This window comes from Amphiprion ocellaris, chromosome 12, assembly GCF_022539595.1.
Source record: "Amphiprion ocellaris isolate individual 3 ecotype Okinawa chromosome 12, ASM2253959v1, whole genome shotgun sequence".
Classification (NCBI taxonomy): domain Eukaryota; kingdom Metazoa; phylum Chordata; class Actinopteri; family Pomacentridae; genus Amphiprion; species Amphiprion ocellaris.
In genome coordinates this window covers 7,917,153-7,940,179 of record NC_072777.1, presented here as the reverse complement: position 1 = coordinate 7,940,179, position 23,027 = coordinate 7,917,153, and the positions used below count along the sequence as shown (strand labels likewise).

The window sequence follows — 23,027 nt, the reverse complement described above, 5'->3', positions numbered from 1 at the left end:
CTGACATTATTACTGTTGAGGTTATTCAAATAAATGTTCACGCTGATACTTTGGAATATTTCATGCATTCTTGATTAATTGCTCAGGGACACAAAGACTCGACAAAAACCACAAATCATGGAAGTAAAACAAAGAACAGAAAGTGAGCGTAACTGATTCACATTATATTCAGGTGGAAAGAAGAGCAAAGAGACACAAGCAGCATAGTGAAGGTATTTCTACATCCAAATATATGCTAAATTAAATCAAATTAAATTTTATTTATATAGTGCCAATTACAGGTCACATTGTCTCAAGATGCTTTACAGAACCCATATGCCTGAAAATTGAAGTGATAATTAAATCTGTAAGTTTCTCTTGCTCTTTCTGAGTTGTATTGTTTGTCCCAAAATTTTTTAGCCTTTTTTATTCCACATATGTGAAACGCAGCCTCTTACAGCCTCTCACTATTTCAGTGTAAAAACCTGAAACATCTTCAAATGTAAATACTGAATACGTTCAATAAAATTTACTCAGAAACAGAATCTTGAGTTTTTTATTGTTTGATGAAATAAAGGCCTCCAAATTCAGTAACAGCTCCACAGCTATGATGCCAAACTAAACCACCTTGACTCGATGAATCTGAGACATTTGGGAGACTTTAGGAATACAATAAGAACTGTTTGTCCAACATTTCTTTTTTTCCACCAAAAAATGTTCAAAGATTTCCCAAAAATGTTGAAAATGTGGACATCAGAAGTTTCACTGTGAAAATATATTTTTTTCTCCATATTTTCAAACTTTAAACCGGGTCAATTTTGACCCGCAGGACGACACGAGGTTTAAGCATTCAGGAAATGAATGTGTGTGTGTGTGTGTGTGTGTGTGTGTGTGTTACCAGGTCCTAGAGGTGCTCTGGTCCTTGTTGGGGAAGCAGGGCAAATACTGGGTGACGTTGGGTCTGGTCTCAGGCCAGCGGTAGTGAAGAGGATTCTCCTCCGGACAGTTCTCTATTGAAAGGAACAACAGGAGCCAAATTCACTGTTTTAGCTGCACATCTAAATGATAAGTAATGAAAAAGATGAATGCAGTAAAGACTGGACAAGACAGTCAAATAAGACTTACAGGATTTGATAATGATATACCAGCACGGTCACAAGAGAGAGCAAAAGAAGAAGAAGGTGACAAATAGCAAGAGATTGGGGAACAGAAATCTACAGACAACAAAACTCTCAAGAGAAGAAACAGGACAAACATCAACAAAACCCATGAATAACAAATGGAGGGAATAAATCAAATAAGAAAAGTTCTGGGACTAAGATAGAGAGAAAGAGTTTGTATTCAACAAATATGAATTATTCATTCACTTTTAGCAGTTTCTGTCTGTGTTTTGTCGATGTTCCCTGTTGTAGAACAATAAAGAGCTAAATTGAATTGATTAATTAAACACAGTTTCATTTCTGACCAATTAGTTGGACATTAATGGAGGTGGGTTGAATGTGCAGGTCAGCACCCACGAGTCCCCGTCTGCCGGACAGCTGGCTCGACACGGCGGCTTCACCCAGACTCTCATTGGTGATGTAGTAGTGAACCAGCAGGGCCTGGCAGGTATAACTGGAGACAGGAGCAGAGATAAAATAAGCTGCTGAAAGTGCTGATTTAAAAGGAAAATGACCGGCAGTGATCTGAGCTGTGATCCTGAACAGATGCCACATGTTAGGCGGTTATTTCTATGAGCTGATGAGCACAAACCCAGAGTGATAAAAAAAAGCTCTTTACCTGGTCGGGTTACCTCCAGTCTGTGAATCTGGCTGAACACTGGAAAGAGAAAAAGTCAAAGAAGTGAGGAGGCAGCGAAAGTGAAATGAATCATTTTAAGTAGCAGAAGTAAGTGTGACTCTGTGTCAAAGTGTATTTGAATGTCTGACAAAACTGAGATGAAAAACAATCATCTGCAAACAGTGCTACTGGACCCTGGTCCGACATTGATCCACTACATAGAAAAGCACCTCCGTATACTCTTTGTGTGACAAATACTTGCACTGTTACCTGATATTATCTATGTAGACAGTGTGGGTCCAGTTCTGAAATGTTTGATTCAGCTGCAAGAAGAAAACAAACCCAATCAATCATTCATCCAAAGAAATTATTATTACTTTTCTGGTATATTTGTCTCCATACAGAAGAATTGTGCACATTCCCGACTCCATTTGTAGGTTTAGTGTTATTGGAGAACGGTGTAGTAATTACAACTCATTTTATATGTGTCCTCCAGCTTTTTAAGGAACTAACTAACATAATCATAAATCAAATGGTCGCTTTTAATATTTGGTTGCAAATCCTTTGTAGGCAATGACAGCCTGAAGTCTGGAACATCACCAGAAGCTGGATTTGGTCCCTGGTGATACTCTGCCAGACCTCTACTGCTGCTGGTAATTAAAGCTGAAAGTCTGGACTTCAAGCACATCTTGATCGTTTCATTTCAAATCTACTGTAGTGGTGTATGGAGTCGAAATGCTGGAAAGTGTGTCAATGTAAACATGTTTATGGACCTGACTGTAGTTCATAATGAGCAATGGTGTTAAAAGAGCAGTAACAGCTGGCAAATTTAACACAAAAAGCATTCAACAGTGGATATGAACATTATCTAATTTTAAAAAAGGAACTGTAACTTGATATCATATAAAACAACATGTTACTCTAACTTTGCAACAAGCTGACAGAAGGAAACTTTTGAAGCTGAGTAAACTCAAAGCTAGTCCCTTCGATATATACTGTTTTGTGTGACATGTCATTTCAGTGAGTGCAAAGTTAACATGACCCACAGAAACACAATAGACACATTAATGAAAAGCACACCTGGCAAAAGAGGTTCTCATTCCATCCACCAAAGCACCCGAGTACCTTTTCAGCATTAAATAAAGCTCTACCTCTCAGCTATCTGAGCGAATATGGAGCATTCGGATCGCCTTTTCTGTATGCAGGCAGCTTTTCAGGGAATGCAATAACATAAAAAAGAACTTTCGCCACCTTCAGTAACTCCAAATTGCATAAAGGTACTGAAGTATGCCACACTGGGGTTTGAACTTACATCATTTACGAGAGAAAAACTACAGCAGAGTGCGGGACCAGCTGAATAAAGCTGGACTCGTCTTACCCAGAGAGCCACTGCTAGCTCAACATCATCCCGGGTCAGAGCCGAGTCCTCGTCCTCCACCACAAATGAAACCCGGTAGAACAACCCCTCTGCAAGAGAAAGAGAAAATAATACTTCAGTCTCCATTTGGTACAAGCTATTTCACACAGAATGGATTTCTTTTTCTTTTTTTTGCGCCTGTGCCACATAGCAGGAGACAAATAGAACAGGATGGATGGAGCTAATCGAGTTATGTAAAAATCCAATTTTACAGAGTAAAATGATGAGGAGGAATGTGTCGCCTGGCAGATAACAACAGCAGAGAGGACAGGAGAGCAGTCATTATGGTTTCTTTTCTCGGAGAACGGGATCATTTGGAACGTGTCAGGAATCAGAAAAAAGCTGCTGGACGACAAGTTTCTGCCGCCTGCGGCAGTTTATCAACCCTGTCATTAACTTTTTCAGTCTTTGTGAGGATTTAACACTTTCAAACTGCTTTACCACATACAGTGTTAAAGAACATGACCATGTATTAAACATATTCTTTAGGGGTGTTTAAATAAAGAGAAAACTGCAACAGAGGAGAGAACAGTAGAGAGAACATTAGTTTGTTGCTCAATGAAATGCTCAATGATCTGTATTAGATGTATATATGATGGCATGTGATTTCAAAAAGCTGAAAAATAACCAGATGGACATGAGTGATTAAAGCTTTACAAATGTTGCGATTCTGTTCCAAGTTTAAAAAAAAAAAAAAAAGTTGTCGTTTTTTGGGCTGCCACCACCCTTTCCATATTGGCACATATCTCTTGGTTCATTTAAAAGAAAAAGGAAAATTAGAACAAATACTTATACTGATACAAAAACGTACATGAGAACACTACAGTGGACATGCTCTTTTCATATTCAAATTTTTTTCAAACTCAGTTTTTAAGCAATACTTTCATACATGACAGTTACACGATTTAATTGTTTTACTGATTTTTTGTGTCAAACCTTTGTTTGATTGAAGCTGCTCAAATGTGAGAATGTGTTGTTTTTACTTCACTACTTTCTGATATTTCTTAATGTAAATGGCAAAACAGTTACCAAATTAAACTAGTGATGAAAGCATATAGTAGCTGCAGCCATAATAAATCTTTCACAAATTGTGTTTTTGAACTAAAGAACAGAATTGTTGGAGGTTAGCACAAAGCCCAAGTCCTAATGTTAGAACTTTCATCATCCAAAATTTTAAACTCTTCAAATACTACAGCTTTTCTTGTGTCTTCCTCCATTTTCTTTCTTTCTTCTTAACAGCGTGTACATACTGTTTTATTGACCGGATGTCTCTCAGAATGATTCCTCTGAAAGCTTACACAGCGTATTAGGAACAATTGTTTCTCATTTTAATTTGGCTCTCCTGCTATGCTTCACATTGGCCACTAGGTGCCTCTCTAGTATCTATAATTGTTAGTAGATGCTACTGGACAGACAGAAGGCTTCTACTCCACCAGTTCTGGTGGGAGACCCTGCAAGCTGCAGACCTTTGGTTACATGTTTTGCTTCCTGAGGTTTACGAAGCAGCTGGTCGTTGCAAAAGTTTCGACTGGATTTCACCGCAGTCTGTGAAATGCAGATGAGGAATCTATTATTTACTGTCTGAGAGTAGAAGCAGCAGAGCAGGATGTCTCTACCAGGAAGCTCAATGGATTGAAAACCTCAGAAAAGTGTTAAAAAGGGGGTGAGAGTTTAGAAGATAAAAGAAATGTGGAGAGATATCCACAGTTTTAGAAGTGGATATTGTACAAAGGGCAGATAAAAGAGAAAGATAAAAGACCGACAGTGAGGCAAAACACACTACCTTTGTTTGAACTACAAGTACCAGACTAAATACTACAATTTGATTAGACAACTACACTTCATGTTAATGTTCTAAAATTGACTCGGAATCATGACAAACCCGTCACCAGCCTTCACTTCCGTAGGCATCCCACTTATTCACATGATTGACAGGGATTTCCTTGCAAACAGAACTACTGAACCTAGTTATTCCCTTAAACTACTACTCACCTACCACACTGCAAAACCCAACCACCTTAAAAACTAATTCAATTATGTATTGAGTCTTAAAATCATGTTTGTTTTATGTACAGTGTCACCAATGGCCAAATGGACTGTGAACATTAGAATTTTGTTTCGAAGCCATGCTGTGTATATTATCGCTCAGTTATTCTCTTGCTAAAAGTTTTAATTGTACCTTTTAAACAGACTTTAAAACTCAATGCAAAAATATTGTAATGATTATTTTTTTTAAGAGTGCATACTAATATCATTATGGATTTCTTGTTCTACATCTACAGTTCTTTGTTACTGCATGACATACTGTTCCCCGATGACAGTCCACATAGACATGTAAAATGAAAGCGTTGTTTACATTGGCATGGCTTGGCAGCTACAGTTGGGGATCCAGGAATATTGTATGCTGTGGCCGTTTTAAGGCCGCTGCTGTTGCCATTGTTCACTGACCCACTGACTGCTTTGAATGGAACCGTTGGAGAGGAGTTCTTTGTGGTTATAAAATGGTGAACATCGACAGCTACAGCTGGCACGGGGGAAAAGTTGATATTTTCATCTTTGCCATTGTTGCCACTGTGGTCTTGGGCCCCATTTACAAAACCTCCTGAGCTCTGATCCCCGCTGTGATTCGACATGCTTGGGTTTGAGTTCAAACTCAGCTTTGAAACTGTTAGATTTGACTTTGCTGATGTGCCTGCATTCTCACTGGGATCTGGGATCGGTTTGTTGCCTGTCACATTCCCCTGAGATGCTTCTAGACTTGCATTATATATGAAGGTTGTAGCATTCGTAGCCTTTGTGTTGTTTGTCATTTCAATTGCCCCTGAAGGAGAGTCTTTGAGTGGGATAATAGTGGTTGTATTTGACGTGGAGATGTATTTCAAGCCCGCAGTGTGGTTGTCATTCGCAGGAAGTACTTCAGGCCCAGAAAGGAAGTCATGATTTGGGACATCGATAGAGAAGCCAGTGGGGGATCTGGAGGCTTGAGTGGAAGAGGGGATATTAAGGCCAGAAGAGTGCAGGGGGTTTGGAATAACTGAAGCACCATTCGGTTGTTGTGATATTGCAGAGCTAGGCTGATAACTGGGTTCAGAAGTGGGGCAGGGAGAGGTAGTTTGTACCTCAGCAGGAAATGATTCAGTATTCAGACCTTCATTAGGCTGATGGCTTGTTACACCTTTTAACATTACATCCAGAGTTACACTGTCATCGTTGCTCACAGCTGAAGAAACCAGTTCTACAGCAGAGTCTTGTTCGTCTGCAATATGTATCTTTGGAACAACGTCTGCAGGATCAAATACAGCAGAGAGATGTGACAATTTCCCAGCAGCACTGAGGTTACTTGCAGCCTCAGGTGACAACACTGAACCACTAACAAAACTGGAAGATTCGACTGCCTGTGAATTGTTAGCAGACTGTGGCAAAATATCATCCTTGTCATCCACTTCAGCAGAAGCAGGAGTTTGTGAGTGGCTGGATTTCAGTTTGTCATCAGGGAGTGTAGAAGCTGGGCTGTCTGGGATGAACTGCTCTACTGACTCTGTTGACTGACTAATGGGGTATGTGGTGGATCTTTGTAAGAACTGTAAATATTTGTCCAGGGGGGATCGGGTTGTTGTGGGCTGGTTGACTCCAGCAGTCGGCCAAGTGGGTGACAAAAAGCCAATTTCTGTGTCTGTCAGGCTGGCAGATACTGCTGGCAATGCCGCCCAGCTGGGGAGGAGTGGAGGGAGAGAAGGAGTGGAGAAAGATGAGAGGGGAAAGGAGGACATGGTTACGGGAGTAGGGATTGCTGGATAGATGTGAGAAAGGTAACGAGAGGAAGCAGAAGAAAGAGAAGGCAAAATGGAGGGTGAAAGGAGAGGGGAGGTTGGTGCAAAGGGAAGAAAGTGGGGTGATTGCTGCTGTAGCCCTTCAACATTAACATGCGCCTCTGCAAATCTCTGACTCGTGTCCTGAAAGTGTGTGTGTGCTGAACTGTGTGTGTGTATCGCACTGCTGGAGTGTTCACTGTTAGCTTGTGTCAAGCCCGAGTCCTGTGTAAAACCCAGGCCTGAAGCATGCTGGGGGGCTGCACCACCGAGCTGTGCACTCAGGCCGCTGTGGAGTGACGGCGTCTGGGTTGGCACCGTGACAGCTGGATTCAACAAAGGGGAAGTGGGGTGATTAACTGCGCTGTCATAGTCAACAAGTGCCTGCAAGCCTCTGGAGTGCGTTTGAGCACCCGGGGCTGCATTTGTGCTCCTCTGGATGTGTAAATGAGAGATTGTATGCTGCAGGCTCAACGGATCTCTATTAAAGGTCACACTGGAAGTATATCTGTCTTGCGACCCAGATGAAGATGTCTGAGCCAAGAGAAGAGGGTTGTCAGTGACAGGATGAGGAGGGAGTGAGGAGGAAGGCAGTGCAGTTTCCTCACCCATCATCCTCTCTGTCACCCTGGCTGTAAAAAGAGTTTCTGCAGACACAGTGAGTGACAGGCTGTCAAGGCGAAGGATGTCGTGAGTTGAAAAAACGGTATGCGAAGATGATGAAGAAGCGGCTGTGAAAGAAGCAGAGAGTAAATCTTGCTTTCTATCAGTATTTGCTTGGAGCAGAGCCGGGGTGCGTTCGGAGGCCCAAATGCCAGCTGTTGGCAGTGAGGTAAAGCCAGTATCAGAGCGATGAGCTGGACGTGACTCGTTCACATCTCTCCCATCAGAATGACCTAAGAGCTGACTGACTGACAGACCAACTGCATCTGAGAAAGGCCACAAAATTGCAGACGAATTCAACTCTGGCAACTCCAACTGGGCTGCCAGAGCTGGTAAATCTGATAAGATGTTGCTGGAAACAGATGCCAAATTATCTACAGATGATCCAGAAGGAGTTGGGCTAATCTGATTAAAGGAGTCTAATTGAGCATCAAGGGATTGACTTTTGAAAGGTTCAGATATATTGTTGGAAGACATTTCTACATTGAGCACTGCAACATCAACCTCTGCTATCTGAGACTCAGTCAGGGCTTCAGAAAAGTGAGGAAGTGACAACAAAGATGCTGTGTCAGCCATTGTGGCCTCAAAGTCTCTTTGAAGGTTTGAGGATGGAGACAGGAATGACAGCACAGAGGACTGAAAGTTCTCGCTAACGCTGTCTGACTGCGGAACATGAGCAGATTCAACAGCGCCGTCTGTTTCTGGGTTTCTTCGCTCTGCCTGCTGGGAAGAGGAAGGTCTAAGGAGGGAGGGCTGCTGAGGAGCAGCAGAGGGTGGAAGAGGAACAGCAGTGGCCCAGAAGGGAGGTGAGGTTGAGACAGGAGTGAGGGTATTTGAGTACAGGGGAGAAACACCAGTGGGGGAGACGGGTGAGGAAGGCGACAGATTGATAGCATGAGGGGAGGTGAAAGGAGCTGACAGGGAGGGAAGAGAGGGGAGGATAAGATGAAGGACGGAGTGGTGAGAGATGTCAGAAGAAGAAGTTTTGGGAAAAGCAGGAGAGACTCTATGAGGAAAGAAATCTGTAGATGGATGTATCTGTGTAGATAACTTTGTACTTGGATATAGATTGTTAATCTCCCAGTTTTTGGCTGCTGGAAGCCCAACATCTCTTCCAGTAATGTCAACCTCGTACACACTGCCCATTGGGTTTAACGGGAGTGAGGAAATGGATATCTGGGCCTTGTGTTCCATCTGTGGCACTGAAGAAGGAAAGATCTGTTTTGTGAAAACCTCCTCTGCAAGGAGAGCAGAGGGGCTCAGTGGTACCATGGGTGAAGAGGCAGTTGGCTGTATGAAGAGCAAAGATGAGAGGGAGGGAATAAGGAGAGATGGCTGAAAAGTCAGTTGTTCTGTGGCAGCTTGTGTGTAGGAACTTTCCTTCAGCTTCTGTCCACTTGAACTAGTGTTGTTTGGAAACCCATAGTAGGTTGGAGAAAGAGTGCGGAGGGATGTAACTGTTTCTGGCATCAATCTACCCTGTGAGTGCTGTAGAAAAAGCTTGCTCCCTGCTGCTGAGTCACTCGGCAGACTTTCTGAGTCATCGTGGAAATGTGTTTGGGTGAGAGAATATTCCCTTCCTCCATCAGAAGCAGTTAAAGGGTGTGTGACAGGAACGGAAGCACCGTGAGGGTCTGATTCCTTGAATGATTGTTCATTTTTGCCATCAGGACTAGTGGTGGGTTCTTCCAGAGAGTAGGCAGCATCAAATTCATACAAGCTGAAAGCGCTGCCCTCTTCCACAAGCTCGGTCAGATCATACACAAACATCTCAGAGCCTGATGAATACTCATTGCCCAGTGGCTCCAGAGGATCTGTCCAGCTTCCCATAGCAACCGTTTGGTTTTCCCCACTGCTCATGCTCAGTAGCGACCACTGTGACGCCACAGGCTTGTTCATTCTGTTGCTAAGCGCTGATGCCGATGACAACAGTGAGGATGAAGATGATGCCAGGACTGCTGCACCGACAGCTGGAGTGAACTCCTTTGTTTCTAATGCCTCACCTTTGTGTTGCCTTTGAGATGACCCCTGTGACGAGACTGAAACCCCAGTTTGCCGAAGGAGTTCTGAGTCTTGAGTGGTTGTGGCGGTCTCCTTCATGGCAGTTGGTGGTGATGTAGGATTTAGGTGACCAGTTGCATGAGCTGCGAATCCCAACATACGTGTTGTGGTTTTCAGTCCAGCTGTGTATTTAAATCCACTTGTCTGTGTGTTTGTGGGCCTGGCAGTGGATATGGGTTTGGCTGTTGGAACTGCAGGTTTTGTGATGTGAACCTCCACCCTTGGTGGTGCTCTGGTGGCAACTGGACGTCTTCTTCCATGTGGCCTTTTCCTCAAAGGGGTTGAGATGAACCCCAGAGAGGTCTTGGAACTGCGATGACCTGAAGCCCTGTGGAAGGAGGCTGGAGGTCGAGGGTAACTAGGCTCAAGTGGAGGTACGTGTCTGGGCTGATGTGCTGCATGTGGGGGGTCAGGGGCTTGAGCTGGAGGTTTCAACTGACTGGATGCAAAGGACCTACGAAGAGAGGCTCCTCTGGGAGGGCTGGAAATTACAGCAGACCTGGTACGCCTCCTTAAAGGAACTAGGGGAGGTGGAGATCTAGGAGCTTGAGAAACAGAAGATCTTGCAGCAGCTAATCCAAAAGTAAGTTGTCCTTGGTGACCAGCAGGCCTAGCAGCCAGATGTTTGGACTGTGAGGACCGGGCTGCAGCAGCAGCAACAGCAGAAGCTTTGGTTGGAGGTTTCACTGTGGTCTCCTCCGCTGTCGCCAGGACACGGCACATCAAAGCAGACGCCATTATAGTGAAAAAGCAGGTTACAAATAATAAATAAAGGTAACAAAATGCATTTCCAAGCACTACTACAGCACATGACACCTTTACATAAGATGAGCCATCCCACGTGTCTTGTAATCACGGCTAGTTAGCATAAGAACATTGTACATTGATTATAATTTTTGTAGCATGAATAATAGAAAACAAGCTAAAATAATAAAAAATTATGTAAATGCATGTGGCATATGAGAGGAAACCAAACACGGAGATAATCTGTACAACTTGGTTAGAATGATTAAATGGTTAGTAGCCCAACAGCAGCTATTCCAGGCAGCTCTAATCATTACGAAACCAAGAATCTGAGCACAATTTTACTAAATCCTAAAGGTAACATATTAAGGTGAGATAAAACCAAACTATGACACATTTAAGAAAATTTATATCTGTTGATCTAATCATTATGTAGTTCAAACAACAGCAGGGAAATTCTAAGTTGAGAAATGTTTAAATATGCTTTACATCAAAGCTCAAAAGATATTTTTCTAATCGGAAAATGTGGGAATAATGAAGATGTATTATAGAGACCTTGCATAATGAATGACACATGCAAGTGTGTATCTTACCCCAAGAGGAAGCAGTAGCAACAGCTATGTTAGTCGCTGGTTGGTTAGTAATTACAAACAGCACCAGAGGAGACGCTCCTTGAACTGTTTGCAGAGAAGAAACTACAGGAGAAACTAGGAGACGGGGGGAGGTTGAAAAACAGGATAAAACAGGTGGCATTCTTGCAGTATTGTGCATTTCCATGGTATAATATGTAACACTCAGTATCTACATTCACACAAACTGAATACATTCAATCTTCCTACTACCTCACAAAAGCAAAAATAATTTTATCTACAGATAGACAGGCCTAAATCAGAGAAAACACATTCTTTATTTAACTATATTAACGATGTCTCATGCAGCTAAAAGAAATGATCATCCAGTAGTCATAAGATGTAGTTAACAGTTGTATAAAGCACTGCTGGCTGCCATGTTTCTGATGGCACAAATGTAAAAAAAGGTCCTCTACAAGCACTAAATATTTTGATAACCCTGTTGAGCCACTAGGCACCTCTTAAAATTAGTTGATTATTTCAAAAAAGGTGTCACCAAAGAAACAAAATCTTTGATAAAGAATAATGCCAAACATCCACATTTTGCACTACTGTACTGTCCCAATTTCAACCTTTTACTAACTGCAAAAGAGGTACTTCCAAAATAAGGAGTCATTTAGCTATATTTATCAGGCAGAGAAGTTTCTTCAGACATGATTAATTGCCTTCAGAAATTTCTGTAGCTATTGTTGAGTGGTTTAAAGGTCTGACATTACGACTGATATTTAATACCTTCACCAACAAGCTGCAGCCATAATCACTTCAGCAGGCTGGGAAATAAAGTGAATTTAATTTAATTTCCCTCCGTTCTAAATGACTCCACTTTTACGACTCACAGTTACAGCTGTTTAGCTTTGCAAGGACTGAGGTTGTGGCACTACTGCAGGATTTTATCCCCTGAAAGTTTCAGTGCCTGCCAGCGCTAATACATCCAGATTAAAATTGTAAGCAGTCAGAGCAGCGTTTAGTCGTCTGTTGTTTTAGCAGTGCCAGTATTGTTGCTCTTACCATGCGTTGTAGGGTTAGTAGCTGGGTGGTTAGTGGTAGCAGATGAAGCAGTAGTTGTGCTGCTGGTTGTCTGTTGGGCTACAGGGGAAGTAAGCAACCACAGATGATCAGTTAGTTTACTGGACACATGCTGTAGGTACAATATGTAACGACACGTGACCATGTTTCTTTGTTTTGAACCGCAATTTGTAGAACCTGTTATCTTAGAGGTGTTCACTGTATTATAGGGACAGCAACTTAAAACATGGCAAGAACCTATGAGCATCTGCAGTACATTGTGTGGACATTAGAGGTAGACCGATATATCGGCCGGCCGATATTTTGGGCCGATATATGGACTGCTTTCAATATCGGCCATCGGCCGATATTTACAAATAAAAAGCCGATTTGTGATCAGGCACCCGTACGGGCAGCTGCCGCGACCGCTTTTCCCTTAGAAGGACCCCCGGCACTCAGAGAGCGGAGCATGAGCGGAGCGAGTGAGCCAGGCAACAACAAGCCTAACCCTAAGCACTTTCAGGTTACTTTTTAATTGTATTTTTTGTAAACTTTAAGTATTTTTTTATGTTATTGTACTTTTTCACTTTTTGTGTTCAATAAATTTTAGAGTTCTACTAGTGTATTTAATTTGTAATATATACATGTATATACTTTTAGTGTTTAAATTGCCTTTTGTAACCGATGTGCTTTAAAAAAAAAAAAAAAAAGGATATCGGCCTTAAAAATCGGCTTCTACAATCGGCTTTAGATATCGGCCATCGGCTGAAAATTTTTTTAAAAATCGGTATCGGCATCGGCCGTTGAAAATCCCATATCGGTCGACCTCTAGTGGACATCACTTCACCACTTCTTCTGCCCTCTTTTCCCTCAGTTGCTGAACAATATATTATAGCTATCAGCTCTTTGTATTGTGATTGACCTTGGAATGGATGCTGACGTTGCACATAACACTGCAGAGAGTGAAGTGAAAAGAAAATATGAACCTGTAATGGTGTCACTGATGAGAGAATCATTAGCCAGAGGAAACCTGAGACATACATACAGATCTACACTTACTATAGGGCAAAATAGTAGGCTAAACCTGAATACTTGATTATTTTAATTAAGACAGAACAATCAAAATGTTCAATAAAGCTGCATTTACATCATGTGGGATAGGAGGTATTGTGGGAAAAGTCAGCATGTTAAACGTTATCTGATGGTTAAAGATATTGTGCATTAACCATATAACCAAATGATAACTGAATTTGTGTTTAATTATCTGTTACTAATCATGTGTTTTCTCTGTTAAAAAAGAGTACATGATCAGATATTACTATCCCAAACTGATAGGGGAATTATCTGTTACATAGCAGGACAGAATTAGAACTCCGACTCACTACATTATAAAGTGACATCAACGTTTTTAGATATTGTTAGCCACCTTACCATGAGCTGTACTGCTGGCTGAAGCAACATTAGTAGTAGAGGATGCTGAGGATGCAGGAGTAGCAGCACTCGTGGTGACGGTGATTGTAGTAGTAGCCATAACTGATTAGCACAATAAGGGCGGCATGTCAGTAACACAAATTACACAAGCACACTGTGTTAATGAGACAAACTCCTGTGACCAATGTCAAAAGTCTTTCTTGATTCAGATTTAAAAAAAAAAAAAAAAAAAAAAAAAAAAGCTTATCAAGAGAAGTCTTTATGAGATTTGGGGTTTCCCAAAAGCCTCTTGGTGTCAGTTTGGTTTAAAGCTTTCTAGTTCAGCCAGTAGTTTCTATTTACTGTAATTGTCAAGGAAATTTGAAGCAAACTTTTTAAACGACAGCGGTATAGTTCAAGAAGAAAAAAGAGAATCAATTTTGGCCATTTATAGAGAAAATTGGATGAAAGTCTTCAGCAATTCTTTTCAAATAAAGATGTTTCCATCACCTATAAAATGCATAAACTCTAAAAAAAAAAAAAAAAAAAAAACACCTCAAGCATAGGAATTTTTATAGGAAATTTTCTAATTTGATACTCATAGTATATTATGAAAACACAGCTAATGAGATGCCAAGTTTGTCTCCAAATTACATGTTTCCAAACACAAATCTAACACCGTTATAACTATTGGACTTACACTGACACCCATGTTTGTGAGGCTTTTGCACTCTAAATGCAATGCAAGTTAGGGGGGAAACATTCAATAATTGTTGTTCTTTGCGTTTGTCTTTGCTTGTATGGAAAGTCTAGTGATGCTTGTGGCAAACAAGAAAGCAGCAAAGCAGATGAAGCCTTACCAGAAGAGGAGGAGGAGCTGGTTGTGCTGCTGGTGGTGGTGCTGATGGTTGGGGTTAGAGACATGCTAGTAGTAGCAGTTGTAGTAGTGGGGATGGTGGATGTAGATGCAGTGATGGAAGGGAGGACTGGAGATGACAAATCAAGGATGCAGCGGAACAAGAGGGACCACAGATGCAAAACACATTGACATGGTTGTGCTAAAACAACCACACTAAGTTCTCCAAAAACTCCATATTTGTAATTCCACTCAGAACTCAGCTGTGCTTTGTTAGAACAAAAAGTCCTTATTACTCTAATCAAAGAGTGAGAGCTCATTTTCAAAAATTCCTATGAACATTCATTCACCACTATAATTTGGACAAAGAATAACAGAAAGGTTAATTAAGCAATGAAAACATTTGATGGAGTCATTTTGTCGACGCAGCGGTAGATAATATTTATCCGGTCTCAGTCAAACACGTTCATCTGGACCAGTTCATCAGAACTGAATTAGCTGAGTCTTCTCCTTGGTAGATAATGAATAATAGAATGGACAAATTAATAATAGAGGGCTTGACTTTTCAGAGGTGCATGAAAAGTAAGATGGCTCCGGGCAAATTTTCCTCAGTTCTTGAAAGGCCAAATGGCGAAGCTTCAAAGGGCTGTGATTTTTATGAGAGAAGCCTCTTCAAAAAAAGATTTAGGCTAATTGTTTTTGGTGATGAACTGTAAATGACTTCCATAAAACTAAGTCTTTTACTTGGCTATTAGTTGAGCTTCCAAAATACATCTTGCATTTACAGGAGATGAGGCAAAATTAGAAGAGAAGGCGACTGAGAATCAGATGTTTCGCTTCAGTCACTGACAAAAATCAAGTGATAAATGATGAAAACATCAAAAGCTACCTGCACAGCAGTTGAACAAAATAAACAAAAACTTAAAAAGTGGGGTATGGAAAGGAAAATCATGGAAAAACCAGAGTAGAGGGAGGAATAAGAGGGGGAGGGAGGTGTAAGAAGCTACAGGTTGCTTTTCATTGTGCTCACTTGTGTCTCAAAATCACATCTTAACTCCTTCCATTGAGAATGTGACATTCAGGATACACCTGTGCATCCTGACAGCGACCTCTCTCCTCAAGGAGCATATAAGGAATTGGAAGATCCTCCATGATGGATGTTTTTCAGGTCGAGGAGTGAACATGAGGAAGTGTAAGTCAGCATAATGAAAAGCACCCAGAGACCGAAGGGTCGGAGTCAGGCTGCATGAGACAGAGGATGGTGAGGATGAGGGTTGCTTACCGTGGGTGTTGGCATTAGTAGCATGGATGGTGTTAGTGGAGTCAGTGGATGAGGTGGCGGGAGAGGAAGCGGCTGGTGGAAGTGGCAAGGTGTTGGGATGAGAGGGAGAGAGAGAAAGATGCAGAGGACGATGAATGGTTGGGAGGTTGCATGATACATGGACCTATTAAAATCACGAGGTAGAGGCGGACACAAGAAATGTTTCAGGTCGCTTTGTTCCATAAAACATGCAACTGGTTCTCCATATTAATCACAGCCCAAGATCATACAAGTGTGGTAATCATTCAAAACAGAAACAGGTCCTCAGAAGCGATTCAAGATCTAGCGTAATAATGTGGCTCACTTTATTTCTCACCAATGGATTTTCTGGACTGTTTGTGCAATCTGTGTTTATTCACCCACTGCACTACACACTGCAGTGTACACACAAACCAATGCCAACCAGCTAACAAATGGAGTGTCTTTATGAGCTTAGAGAGCGATATGAAAACTTGCCAGTTCCCTGCTCAAGGTGAACCACCTGAAATTGCCTCTGAGATCAAGGTTGACAACAAAAGTAGCTGAGCCAACAACAACAATTCTTAGGTTCCTGGTTTATTGCCCAGTGGTGTTCACATGCAAAGAGTTCTTCAGGTTCTTAAGGACAACTGGCCTCATCCATTAGACTATTTTGCTGTATTTATGCATGTGTGACGACACACACCACTTTTCTCAACATATTACCACTTTTACTTTTCTGTCTTTTTGCTTTTTTTCAGGTGTTCTATTGCACCTGTTCTGATACATGTCAGTTTTAAAGGAACACATTCACTCCGCTGTATTGGGAGTGATGTATCAAGAGACCATGGACGCACATTTAACCATGGACCTTGGAGACACAAGTTGGTCTCAGTGCCTTCAGACTGCCATTAGAGGCCCAGTTCAAGGTGTGAAGGCTTGCACTTGTGCATTGATTACTTAGGTTCACTATAGGTTATGTGGAAAGACTTCAGGAGAATGTGGCTTGTACCTGTACGAGGTTTATAACAAGGCAACCATATGATGATGGACTAATGGGATTAATTAGGTTATTACCAAGTACATTTCTACCTGCTCCATACTGTATAAAGCAGTGATATTAAAAGCATTTTTATTTGTCCAGGAATAAAGAGAAACATAACATTGGAGATCTGTTTTTCAATGACTCACATGTGCTGCCAGAATTGTCCAGACTTGAGGCGAATTCTGCAGTTGATCAAATTGCATCATTGAACCAGAACTGTTTATACAAGAAAATGTACCAGAAAGAAAAGTCAACCAAAGGAGTGAATGAAAATTCACTCCTTTTAAATTCCATCAGAACCATCTGTCTTGTGGCTGATGGTTATGTTTTTGTTCTTCGACATCCCAATCAAACAGAAGTGCCTTTTCTTGAACGGTTCCACCTGAATCAAAGCTTCATTTGCTGAAGCATGACTCTTCTCTCCAGGGATTTAGCTCTAGACCAGGACCCCAACTTGCTACCGGCTCCAGTGGTGCTGGTCTTTAGCCGACCCTGCATGGGCCGGTCCAGTTCCAGGATGTACTGTATAACCACGTTAGTCCTCTCTCATGGCCTGTTGACCTGCCGAGGCTGCTGCAGTCATTTACATTCTGCAACACAAGCTGCTGCCTAATTGGCTCGACTCCCTTCCTCTCATGATCACAATCTCACAAAAAACTGACCTTTAGAAAAATGTCCCTCTGAGGCCTCTGTAGCTGTGGATAGTGTGAGAACTGACATTTCAGGAGTTGGGCTGGGTCACGTTATCAGCTGGCCCTCAGCTACTGTTTCTGACCGACTGAGTCCCAGACCACGTGACCTCCTGGAGTAAAGGCGACTGGCTAGAGTTAGTTTTTCTTTCGGTCATGATCTGTATATGGACAGCATTCCATTTTTAATGGTTTCTGCTGCAGCTGAACAGCACTCTGGGGGGGTTTAGCTTTAAAAAAGTTCTGCGGGTTCTCCACGTACGTTCCCCTCAGGACACAGATGGGTCATTTAAGGAAAATGTCCTTAACACAGGATGCTTGAGGAGATTCTAGTGCACATCGGTTTGGTGAGAGTGTGTGGCACAAGGCTCCTTTCTCACACACTTGAACTTGTTAAGAATATTAAGCTAAGAATAAATAGCTCAAAGCATCTGTCTATTTTTCAAGAATGTGCTCATTTTAACCAACTTGACTGAGATTCTTGTCCTTGCTTGACCTCTTTTCTACAACTAGTCATTGTCATGTATACAGCGCAAAATCATGAATGAAACAGGTGCACAACCTGATTAGATTCTGGACTCAGATAAGAAAACCCACCACAAAAACTTTTCCTTATTTCTAAGTAGGTTTTGATTTTCAAGTTTCAGTGAAAAAGCTGGAAATTTGAAGTATCTCCATCAACTGCGTACCTTCAATGAACTAATATTCATATAAGAAAAGTTGATGGAAACACACATTTAAAAACACGTGGTGCTGCTTTGGTGGAAATTAGGTTAAATATGCATCACAATTAGGTCATTTCAGTCAATCAGTTATTCTAGCCCTTATTTCACACAGCTTTGTCTGGCACATGGAACGTAATGGAGGCTGTGCTCCCATGTTTTCATTGCAGGGAAATGCATTTCTTTACAGATATATACAAACTTCAACACAGCCAATGGAGACAAGCGAATCTTCACATACTTTGCTACAAGATGCATGAACCAATATGCATACCGTCTGTACATTACCCAGCTAGCATGTGTTAAATTAGTTACTCTTTCATTATACATCTATACAATCTGACTGTAAACATAGTCAAGCAACTGAGCAGCACGGTAGTGAACTTAGTTTTTCCACTAAATTCACTACCATGCTGTTCAGCTGCTTAACAAGATGTCCAGAAACCATATTTGGTGGTAAAGCAGCTTTAGGGGGTTCAGGAAAACCTCTGTTGCACTGGGACTTTGAGAATTTCTTAACACGGCACAAAGAAAAGAGGCCGACAGCAAGAATCATCATCTCTGTGGAGTTGAATGCGAGGCGTATGGATCCGACGCTGCCAGGGTTTAGGGTTTGATTCCCATTAGGTTCACCCATTTAAAATATGGATGTGGCCATGGAGAAAACCCTCAGTTATATACATGGTTCTTGGCAGCAGGTCAAAGGTTCCATTTCCTGTGTACTTCTGTGTTTCAGTGGAAAATTCAAGGTATAAACACTGCCAGGGTTCAGTCCCAGAAGAGTCACACAAGACAACAGTACACCTGTGGTTTATGTTGAAAACTCTTTGAAACTTTGAGCACATCCTATGCCTTCATCAAAATACACATTGAAGTGAATTTATTTCCTAAACACTGTTAAGTACACTGACTTTCAGTCTCTCACATCTGTCATCATACTTCTTGTTGTTTCTCAAGTCCTTGCGTCTGCTTGCATCTTTTTCTATTCCCATGCTGCCAGATAGTTATAGGAACTATATCTATGAGTGACAGTTTTGGGATAAAAAGATATTTTCAAAAGATATTAGTGAGTCTACAGCACTAATGGCACACGGATGAAGCAGACGCGCAACAAAGGAGACTTTTCCCAGTGACATTCTGTTTAAAGGGCACCATTAGTTTCTGTCAATCCACTGTTCCCAGTAAATATCGATGTGGTGATTTGCAGATCAAAAGACCTCCAGGTAAACATTAAGCTTGAGTTGTTTGAAAAATTAAGCTTCACGTTTTCTTCAGTTCGCATTTGGCTGCTTGGATTATTGCTGTTGTTGTTTGCTGATGTGGAAAACTGTCAATCCCTGTGATTGAAAGCACCGGAAATCGTGAACCTGATGGCCTGTGATGGGTAAGCTAAGCAGACCAACCAATTACACGTTTAGTATAAATTCAAAAGTAAAATTCTTAGAAATGCATCTGCTTATCATCAGCTCTTTGCATAAGAGGCACAAGCAATTAGGCAAAATCAAAAACAGGTATCCATTTGCTGAAAAGAAGCTAGAAGAGACATTAGCTGTGTGTTATATCAGTTTCTCATTAAAAATCAAGTTAAATGTAGCAACCCCAAAATAAATATCCATTTTTTACAGCTTTGATTGTAAAAAGGACTCTCTGTGATCTGCTGAATCCCTATGAGCATTATCGCTGCTTGAGATCCTCTGGCAGGTCCTTACTCACTTTTATTATTTTGCTTTTTCCTAATGGATGGTAAGTGTATTAATTTCAAAATTTTTTACCTCTTATTACTTTTATTATATGTTTCTATTGCAAAGGACTTTGTATCTTTGCTTTTGAAGGGTACTATATCAATAGCTTATCAGTATTATTATATAATGTTTTTGTTAATGTTTACTTAATCTTCAAATAAGGCCCTGCTGCAGTCCGATTTCTTTATAATACCAGAAAAGGTAAATCAACACATCAGTTAAGTGCAGCAGTATGGAACTTCCCCATAGCACTGCTGATGGAGGGTGATAAGTTACCTGTCATTTGATATACTTTGTAATACGTGTGAGAAAACAGCTTGGAAATAAATCTAACGAGAAGGAAAAAGTATTTGTCTTGGTCAGGATTAGATAAACCAACAACAAGTGTAAAAGTAATTATAAATAACTGCTGCTGGAAAGTAGGTTCCAGCTACAATCTGATTTGACCCAGAAGTCCTGATGTCCAGTGATCTGCACATCACATCAATGACTACAATGATGCCACAGATGTTATCTTAGTCTTAAAAATTCCCAATAATTCTACTTTGCAGTGTGTTATAGATGAAAGAAAGGAAGGAGAACACATCACAAAAAAAGGTTCCACTTGGATGTCACGTACATCAAACAAAGGAAGTAAGTAAGGAGAGCTGCGGCTATTTTCTGCTTTCAAGCTTTTTTTTTTTTTTAATCACCTGTTGCAAAGACAGTTCACAATGGAGGTGTGTTTACTTTTCCTACCTGGGCAGCCCTGTCCAGGGGAGTCACAGTTGGTAGTGAGTGGTGTGTTGGTGGGTGGGGAGACACCTTCGGAGGAGGGGAGGACAGATTAAAAACAGAAAGGTTAACCAGTTAAAATGACTGTGCTGACATTTTTCATGAATTAACATAATAGTAACATGATAACATAATTCTGGAGAGATGATGTACAATTTTCAATACGTTGTCACAATATCTACATTTGCATTTCACCTTAAATTGATTAGTTGGTGAGTTAGTTTTTAGTCTGATAATCACACTGAAAATGGCAAAAAATGCCCATTTTTGCCATCCAAAGATAAAGTTACATGAACACTGCTTTTATTTTAGATGATGGAATCATAAAATTTGAAAAAAAAGAACAGAAAATACAGTAAAAGACATCAGGAGGAAAGATTCGATCCCCAAGTCATGCAAATAATTGTCATGATATCACAATTTTGGCCACAAGCAAAGATAAAAAGTAAAAATTATGTCTGTCACAATCTCTGAAGGGGCTCTAGGTCAAACTTAGTTTTTCAGTCGCCTATTGACCCTTGTTATAAATAGTTGTTTCATTATTGCCTGAGCCTGAAACCAACACAGCAACAGCTCTGATAACTGATCAAAATTACAAATTCAAAATGTGGGTGTCCTTAAGTGCTGGCCAGACAAAGTAATTTGAATATGTTAACTTGGACTTCAGGGAATAATGATGTTCATCTTTCTCTGTTATCAAACACATTGAGATAATGAGGCTAATCACCTGCTACAGCTCACAGTTCTTCTGTGATGGAAATCTATGACCTTGCCTAGAGTTTTGTGTGCATTAATTACTCGACACACAGACAAAAAACTGAAGTACTTTGGTGAAACAGAACAAATGAGCTTTATAACTAACTAAACTAAAACATTGAAAGAAATAAGATTTTAAGATGAGGAGCCTCAGCTGATTCTAATTACAAATTGCCCTCATACATAAAAGACCTACAAGGGTGTTGCTCGTGTCATGTGGGTTTCCAGTCATTGTTTGTTAGGTTTAGGAAAGATGACCCTTTTCCAACTACATCACGCTTCTTCTGCATTTTCTTCAATAACGACACAACTGCCTGTCAGAAAAGTTTGGAGACTTTACACACACTATACATGCATTAAAACATAGAGCACCTATGTTTTATTTCCATTAAACAATCTCCTAGCATTGCGTCTTTTCTGGTGAGGTCTAATTAAGAGGTGAAAATTTCCAATTAATCACAGAAAAAGAGCAAATCTGGGTTTGTTGAGTTCCCAAAGCAGTTAGCAACTTTGCCTGATTGGTAAATCAGTCTTGAACTGAGAATATATATAGAGAAATTTCTAGATGCCCTAAACGTTGATGAAACCCCTTAGTTTTCATGTTATATTATAATACAGCACACAAAACGTACACTAAAATAGTTGGTGGTGCTAACCTCAACCAACAATGCAGGTAGCATCTGTCCGGTTTCAGTTTTGGCTCTACTTTTTACCGTAACCCCCACATAATCACGCATCAGTGCAAGTATTCTTTACATATCCAGTCCATCCTGTGCACATATTGGAAAAAAGGTGGGGTACTCCCTGCCCAGACGGGCGGTCTAGTAATATGATCATCTACTTCTCAAAATCTTTGCAGCTTTAACAAAAAAGTTTCCCACACTATTTCTGATATCCTGTATATTTCCAACCAATCAGACTTTGTGGTTTGTGCTGGGACACAGATTGGCTGCTTGCAGAGATCAAACCCCTAAAATTTTATGTCAGGGACAGTCCGTCTAACCGACTGTGTGCTTGCAGCAGCCAAAAATCAAGCGCTCCTCAAGTACTTTGGCCATTTGAAATGTAATCCGGAGCCGGTCTGTGGCCCACACATACTGAATATTCACAGGGCCTTCGGAGGGAGTGGGAGGACGGACCAGCAGAGAAAGCAGAGACTTTGTTTGAGAGGAATGTGTTTGAGAGATGTCAGCAAATCATCGCAGCAATCGGCCGAGTGAAAAAGCAGGAATTCGGTAATCGTGGATGGCATGTGCTTCAAAAGAGGTGAGGAGGGCTGAGGATTGTGCCCAGTCATAATCTACCTCTTTCTCTCTCTTCCCTTCACCTCTCGTCCTTCTCCTCTTTCTTCTTTCACTTTTTTTCTCCACTGCTTCTTCTCTTACTTTACTGCTTCACCTCCTCTTCTTTCTCTTGTTCAGTCTCTTTCTCATTCTGTTTTTTCGTCTTCCTCCTTCACTGCATGCCTTTCTATTACTTTCCTTTCCACTTTCCTGCCCTCTTACTTTTACACATTTTGCACCTAAATCTCTCACTTTCCCTAGCTTCCCTTATCTGTCTCTCTTCTTGTTCCTCTTTTTCTCCATCCTCATCCTCTGCTACAGTAGACTTTATGACCAACAGTGAGTGGACAGATACTCCAGTGAAGAGTAAAGGGGGAATGAGCAG

General features: G+C 41.1%; 1 protein-coding gene across 16 annotated transcripts in view; it reads right to left on the bottom strand.

Moving 5' to 3' along the window:
- Positions 1-23,027, bottom strand: part of adgrg6 (adhesion G protein-coupled receptor G6) — a 116,571-nt gene that overhangs the window by 30,949 nt on the left and 62,595 nt on the right. For 2 of the 16 annotated variants that reach the window (XM_023288199.3, XM_023288182.3), the window contains exons 8-18: positions 20,568-20,633; positions 15,635-15,706; positions 14,357-14,482; positions 13,518-13,619; positions 12,090-12,167; positions 11,046-11,159; positions 3,137-3,225; positions 2,029-2,081; positions 1,759-1,797; positions 1,445-1,593; positions 878-989 (exon numbers count right to left, since the gene is read on the bottom strand). In XM_023288199.3, the coding sequence (XP_023143967.2) occupies positions 878-989; positions 1,445-1,593; positions 1,759-1,797; positions 2,029-2,081; positions 3,137-3,225; positions 11,046-11,159; positions 12,090-12,167; positions 13,518-13,619; positions 14,357-14,482; positions 15,635-15,706; positions 20,568-20,633 (1,000 nt within the window). The other 14 variants (XM_023288223.3, XM_023288230.3, XM_035956439.2 and 11 more) reach the window with 13 other exon arrangements.